General features: G+C 40.5%; 1 protein-coding gene across 1 annotated transcript; it reads left to right on the top strand.

Annotated features, from left to right (window-relative positions):
- The first annotated feature begins 1,344 nt into the window (after positions 1-1,344).
- On the top strand, positions 1,345-5,421 carry gdf11 (growth differentiation factor 11). Its single transcript, XM_053652823.1, has 2 exons — positions 1,345-1,893; positions 3,110-5,421. The coding sequence occupies exons 1-2, from the start codon at positions 1,492-1,494 to the stop codon at positions 3,488-3,490; spliced, it is 783 nt and encodes a 260-aa protein (XP_053508798.1). The 5' UTR covers positions 1,345-1,491; the 3' UTR covers positions 3,491-5,421.
- The last annotated feature ends 2,104 nt before the right edge of the window (positions 5,422-7,525 follow it).

Here is a 7,525-nt window from a genome sequence, read left to right as displayed (position 1 = left end):
AGCTGACAGGAATTCTACAGTAGATCAAATAACCACTCTTTACAACCGCGGTGAGTAGAAAAGCATCTCAGAACATACAACATGTTGATCCTTGAAACAGAGGGGTTACAACAGCAGAAGACTACATTTGGCTTAACTTAGGTCAGCCAAGAACAGGAATATGAGGCTCCAGTAGGCACAAGCAACTGGACAGTTGAGGATTGGAAAAATGTCGCCTTGCCTGATAAATCTTGATTTCTGATGTGACATATAGATGGTAATTTCAGAATTTGGCAACAGCATGAATCTATTGAGCCAACCTGCCTTGTTTGGGCTGCTGGTGGTGCTGTAATGGTTTGGGGAATGTTTTCTTGGCACATATTGGGCCCATTAATACCAATCAAGCATTGTTTGAATGCCACAGCCTGAGTGCTGCTGCTGCTGCTGGCTGATAATACTCTGCCACAAAGTCACCTCAAACTGGTTCCATAAACATGACAATGAATTCCCTGTAATTCAGAGGCCTTCCCAGACACCAGATATGAACCCAGTAGAGCTCTTCTGGGACGTGGTAGAATGTGACATTTGCAGCATGAATCTGCAGCTGACATCCATCCATCCATTTTCTGCATTGCTTATTCTACACAGGGTCACGGAGAGCCTGGAGCCTATTCAGGGGACTTGGGGCACGAGCTGGGGGACACCCTGGACGGGGTGCCAACCCATCGCAGGGCACAATCACACACCCATTCGCTAAATGAAATGCCAATCAGCCTACGAAGCATGTCTTTGGACTGAGGGAGGAAACCCCCAGAGCACAGGGATAACATGCAAACTCTGCGCACACAGGGTGGATGAAGGAATCAAACCCCTAACCCTGGAGGTGCGAGGCAAACATGCTAACCACTAAGTCACTCTGCCCCCCACAGCTGACATATCTGCAGCAATTATTTGATGCAGTTATGTCAAGGTGTTATGTTTTTAACACCTTGTGGAAACCATGCCACAGTGAATTGAGACTGTTTGGGGGGGTATGGTAGTATAGTGTTCCTAATAAAGTGGTTTTAACAAAGTTCACAACATACCATATTTTGAGTTTAGCTCAAGGCACTGGCAAGTGGAGACACTGGAGGTACCCTTGCATATTTACCAAAGGGACACAGGTAAATGTCTGTGGTTGGTCATCTGCAGACAAAAGACCTCTTTTAAGTGAAAATCATCCACTCTTGGCAATGTTTAGTGATGACGGTGGGAGATTCTTTAGAGAAACAGAAATGTCTGGTCTGGGAGTATTTAATTTGAAAGCCACTGTCCAAAACTGAGAAGCACGTCATTCAAAAGCCACTGTCCAAGGTGCTGAAGAGACTTAAGTCAGTAACATCAGAGACCAAACCATAAGCAACTGGCTGTATTACAATACATCTGACAATATTATTGACATAAGCTGCTCACATTTCTGGTTTGAAGCTGGTCATGAAGCTAGAAGAAACTGTTCACTAAACTCTTATTGAAATGCCCTGGTGTTTTTCTCTTTACACAGCGGAGCCAATAGTCCAGGTGGATGGAAAACCAAACTGCTGTTTCTTCAAGTTCAGTCCCAAGTTGATGTTCACTAAAGTGCTGAAGGCCCAGCTCTGGGTTTATCTGCGGCCACTGCAACAAACCTCTACTGTTTACCTGCAGATCCTGCGTCTTAAACCTGTAACTGATCAGGGCAGCCGCCACATCCGCATCCGCTCCCTCAAGATCGAGCTCAACTCACGATCAGGCTACTGGCAGAGCATTGACTTTAAACATGTCTTGCAGAACTGGTTCAAGCAGCCACACACAAATTGGGGCATTGACATAAATGCATTTGATGAAAGTGGCAACGACTTGGCTGTGACCTCACTAAGGCCTGGAGAAGAAGGGCTGGTAAGGACCCTTAGACCTGCTGATCAGTGGTATCATTGATGTATTTTTTTTTTATGTTGTTAGAGAACTTTTTTTAAATTTGTTATTCATAAGCTTGCTAAAATGAAAAGTCATAGAGCTTGGCAGGAGTTAAAATAAAAAAGAGAAACACTGGGTAAAACAGGAACCTTGGCAAGTATGCCCATTGTTGGTCCTTGAAAGGGCAAGTCTACTTCTCCAGAAGTAAGTAACAACCCAAATCTTTGGAAAGCAAGCTGTTTTTAAAAGTGAGGAGGAAAAAAAGATCAGAGACTCTTTAGCAAGACTACAAAAACAACATAAAAAGCAGAGAAAGAATGAAACTCCCCCTGGACCTCTCCTTTCTCTTTTACCCAGCAAAGAAAGCAGAGTGCAAGCTGACAGGATTTGACCTCAGTGGCCTCGTGGTTTGTTCCCCTTCTTGCTGAACGCATGCATGTGTCCAGCTGCTTGGCCTCAAGATGAGATCATTGCTTTATTGAGAACAATGAAATTGTGAAGACATCTCTTGAGAATCACTTGGTGCATACAGGTCAAGGTTAGGACAAAAACAGGAAGCCAAGGTCACATATAGCCTGAAGTTCTCAGTTTATCAAGGTCTGACAACTACTGACACACCAGAATTTACAGAAACCAACCCACACAAGAAGTCAGCAATGGATAAAACTAGAGAGTGGGTTTACCAAAACAATTTTCCTGGATTGGTCAAATTCTTACACAGTTGGCATCTGATCTCTTCAGCTGTTAATGGAAGTGAGGGTTCTTGTGATAACCAAGCACTTGCTGAAAAACATTGGCAATGGTATATTTTTTATAGCATCTAGCCACTTGATTGTAGCTATTGTGGTCCACCTGATCCATGTTTTCACCTGCCTCTTGATTCCTTGATGCCGTCAAATTGGACTGTTAATTACATATAGAATCTAATATTTAGCAACAACTTCTAGCTGCATCCGGTGACTATTTCTAGAGGGTTATTGACTAGTATATAGCTCCTGGCCACACCTTACTAGCTCTTTTAGGTTGATCCGTATAATTTCGTATAGCAGGAGTTAAAGTCAAACAGGAGCCCTGTCAGATGTTCCTGGGAGTAAGTGTTCTTAGACAAACACTCAAATTTCAACAATTTTCTGTCTCACTGTTTCACCTCTCTCTTCCTTCATTTTTCCCCTCTCACTTCCCTCCCCCTGATTTCCAGCAGCCGTTCCTGGAGGTGAAGGTTCTCGAGACGACAAAGCGTTCGCGTCGTAATCTTGGCCTGGACTGCGACGAGCACTCAACTGAATCTCGCTGCTGCCGCTACCCACTCACAGTGGACTTTGAGGCATTCGGATGGGATTGGATCATCGCTCCTAAGCGCTACAAGGCCAACTACTGTTCAGGCCAGTGTGAGTACATGTTCATGCAGAAGTACCCACACACCCATTTGGTGCAGCACGCTAATCCTCGAGGCTCGGCCGGCCCTTGCTGTACGCCCACCAAAATGTCACCCATAAATATGCTCTATTTTAACGACAAGCAACAGATCATCCACGGAAAGATTCCCGGCATGGTGGTGGATCGCTGCGGCTGCTCTTAGACACGAAAGCTGGCTCATTTGGTCTGTTCATGACTGTTCAAGTGTCTCCTGTTTTGCTTTCCTCTTACGTCCTGGAAGAGTGACACAAAGATCAAGGAGGCCAAATTTAGCTTGTTTCTTTAGTCAGCTAATAACAGAATAATTCATGGTAAAAGTGGTAAAAACCCGACGCCGAAGGGCAGAGATTTCTGTGAACAATTTGGCAGTTTGAAGACCGGCTGGTGAGAGAAGAGCGAGACATTTATTTATTCCTTTTCTGTGTTAGTTTTTTTTTTTTTATGTGTTTGTTGCTCCTGGTTTTGATTTGACGTGTTTGATTTTAACTGTTTAATAGTTGTAAAATAGATATTTTTAAATTGGCTCCAAAGTGAATAAGCCAGTTTTTAAGCCTGTTCATTCTGTCTTACTGAAAGGGCGAAAACACAATACCGAGTAGGGATCATGCAATGCCCTCTGTAAATACTGCGACAGTGAAGTCAATGCTGTTTCTTGCTGTTACCTGCTAGAACCAAGAATATTCGCAGCTCTGGTGTACGAGTTTAATCAACACATCTAAACGAATCAGATTAAAACCATAGTTTAAGCATGTGCTCATATCAAACTGTAATATCATGATAGCTGCCTAACCTTTTTAAAGGTTTAAAAATGACATGTTACTTATTTAAAAAGTTACCTATGAAAAAAATCATTATATGTTTACCTGCAAATGTTAGATACAAAACAGGCAATTAACTTACTTGGTTTGACTGTATTGGTACTTCAAATGTTAAACAAACGGACAGAATTGCCCTTGCACAGAATGATACTTAGAATGTTCTTTCCAGTTTGTCCTAAACAAAACAAAACAAAACAAAAAAAAAGACAGGTGTCCTTATGCTGCTTCTGGGACAGATTTTCTTCCTCGAGGGCACAAATCCTGCCATGAAAATGTTGCCTACCTAGGCAACCTAATTATACAGGCGGAGTTGAATAGGAAGAGAAAAATCCTCATTTTCAAAATGAAGAAAACCCATATCACCTTATAGAAAGTAAAATATAAACTGTACTTCGCCATATCTTTAATCCAAAGAAGCTGAAAACTATTGACTTCATTGTCCCAATACTTATGGTGGGAACCGATTATATAAACATGACATTTGTCCAAAATTCGAAACCGTATCCCCTCCCCCCCCATCTATACTTTATTTCATCCAAAAAGCATAGTATATTAGAGAAGCAAAAATATGCCAAAAGAGACCTACAGTAGGTAAACATGCGAAAGCAGACCCCCCACCACGCACTGCAAATGCAGCTAGCACCCCAGTGCGACATTCCCAAGAATCCAGGCGCCCTTTCATGGCCACTTTGATCTCCTTTTTACTCATCATCTTGTAAAAGACAAAAAGAAACCAGAAGAGAAAGGGGTTTTTCAAGACTTTTCAATGAGGACAGGAAAAGGGGTTTGACTAGGCAATCGAATTACGACCACAGCACTGACTTACACACACAAAGCCTGACCTTTAGAGCATCAGCTCCAGAAACTGGTCAACCACAACTAGTCCAAAATATTAGATTGCAAGGGGATCCATATTTTTCAATAATGCTTTAAAAAAAACAAAAAAAAACAAAAAAAAAACTACTGTATTATATACTTTTCCATTCATATTATGGGTGTTTTTTAAAAATACTTTATGTAAACAAAAGACTTAGTATAAATTTGTCCAATTTGAGTTACAGGGCCTTTAGATGAAGCTTACTTAAAAGTATTTTCATACATCAGATGTAGGCATGTGCTGAGGAAGTGTCCTATATACTGATATTGTATGTGATATTTAGCGCAGCATATCATTATCAGCACGTGATCAGATGCACTAGGCCGTCCCCGTCATACTCACAGTTGCTGGGTTACGCTTAATTAAGATTCAGCATGTAGCAAACTGTACATTTCAAGAAAAATATCGTTTATTGATTTTTCGGTTGTTTCATGACATATCACTCCATTATTTCTCCTTACTAATCCTTAATGGTATGATGAACTTAAGTGCTTAAAAGGGAAAAAAATAAATAAATAAATAAATTAAGAAGTCTCATCCTCACTAGATGTCTAAGCAAAGAAGAATATCTCTCTGTTGGAAAACGAAAGCACTATGCTGTTGGATAAAGGAGACGCCTTCTGATGTTATATATAAATAATATATGTATATAATTTTTTTTTTTTTTTTTTTTTTTTTTTTTAAAAAGGGGTACAAAAGAACCTTTCTGGGCACTCTACCTTACCAACTATAAATTTTGCACTATGGGAATGGCAAGAGAAGTCATGTCTGTATTTGTATTATACCTTTTCAAGCACAAGAGCTTGTACATGGACTGTAACAGTTGAGAAAAAAAAAAAAAAGAAAAAAAAAAAGAAAAAAAGTATGAGTTTATGGAGTGGATATACAGCGACTGTCCATCATATTTTTTCTCCATCTTAACTCTTTCTTGATGTTATCCCCCCCCTGCCCCCCACCCATCTTCTAAAGCGGAGACCTGGCATCATTTCCTTCCCACAGAATGAACATTACTGAACAAATGAACATTTATCCTGTTTGGAGAGCATCACTGGACTGTATTTGTGACGGAATCCAGAATCTCTCTCTCTCTCTATGAGCATCTTACGCTTTTTGTCCTGATCACACGCAGTGTCGACATCAGTGTCTATACTTTGGATGTATTTCATTTTGGTTTTTAAGAATTAGAACAGGGAGATAATCATTATGCTGAAGTTCAGTGGTTGTGAGTCTGGAAAGTTTTCCAAGAATTCAAATCCCATTGACCAACAGCGTGGAAAAACCCTTAAGCCAACTTTGCTCAGCTCTGTGCTCGGACTGGACTCTGCCTGGCTGCAGGTCGCTTCGGTTCAAAGTGACCGTCCAATTAATAAAACGCTAGTAGGTGCAGGAACCTCTAGAGGATGTTTACTTCGTAGATGTGAAATGGAAGTTACATATAAATGCAATGTTGTGTGGTAGGTGGCAGCAGGTGGCAGTATACACTCATTGTTAAGAATATTAAGAGAAATGCGCAGAATGAAGTGCATGGTAGTTAATTTACCTACAGTGTACCGCATTGGGAAGTTATTGGTTGGGTTATTAGTTCATGTTAATTACCTTTACTGAAATGTATGTAAAGATCCTGCTATTAAAGCTCTCATTTGCTGTCATCATAAATACCACTACAGTATTACCGTACGCAAGTTAAATACATGAATTTTGCCTAATAATAGTGCAATATTTCATTGATGGATAGTATTGGTATATTCTGGTTGGAGTATGTGCATTGTGATGTTGGATCATTATGGGAATTTATGTTCAAAACACAGATGATTAGATGTTTCTCCAAGTATACTTAACTCCTGCCATTTTAGGTTTCATCTGTACCAGTGTTTTATATTTCTCTGCTTGTGTGAATAGTATTGCACTTTGGCCAAAAATGTAAATGTACACAATGCTCTCCTTAACCCAAATGTAACCAATACGCCAAGACGTGTGTGGCGCTTCAATTTTGCTTACTTGGTTATGGACAAAGAGGCTAATGAGAGCGGACACGTCAGGTAAGCTTATAGCTGCTGGCTTAGCATTTCCTAACTCAAATCCAAGTATCTCAGACGGTCTTGCTTATTCGGTCGATGACACCGATATGCTGTCTGTAAACAATAAAGGCTGTCGGGACTTAAAACCGAGGTTGTGTCCGTATCGAAGCAGGACGATGGTCACTCTGCGCTCTTGGCGATATTTGTATTTCAGAAGTTTCCGGCGATGTTTAGGTACAAATGTCAACTAATATCTTTTGAGGCAAGTGTGTAATTACTTAAGACACATTCGATACACTTACTTGCTAGCTAAATTAGCCTCCAGTGCAAAACTAAAGGAACAAACTTCAGACACTCAACATGCTGATCGACTAGGTTAAATATGTAAAAGCAAGACATTTCATTTTTGGCCGAACTGTTCCTATTATAATTGTGTTTTCAATACAGGTACAAAACTTAAACTCTCTCCCCATTAAAACTTTGAA

Source organism: Ictalurus furcatus, chromosome 21, assembly GCF_023375685.1.
Source record: "Ictalurus furcatus strain D&B chromosome 21, Billie_1.0, whole genome shotgun sequence".
NCBI lineage: Eukaryota > Metazoa > Chordata > Actinopteri > Siluriformes > Ictaluridae > Ictalurus > Ictalurus furcatus.
The sequence above is the reverse complement of the archived record's forward strand: the minus strand, read 5'-3'. Positions and strand labels throughout refer to the sequence as shown.

What these genes read in the sequence shown, in the direction of transcription:
- gdf11 (XM_053652823.1), top strand. Translation starts at nt 1,492, where the DNA reads ATGCCCTGGTGTTTTTCTCTTTACACAGCGGAGCCAATAGTCCAGGTG. An exon ending in GGCCTGGAGAAGAAGGGCTG is followed by an intron (nt 1,894 to 3,109) that starts GTAAGGACCCTT and finishes CCTGATTTCCAG; the next exon opens with CAGCCGTTCCTGGAGGTGAA.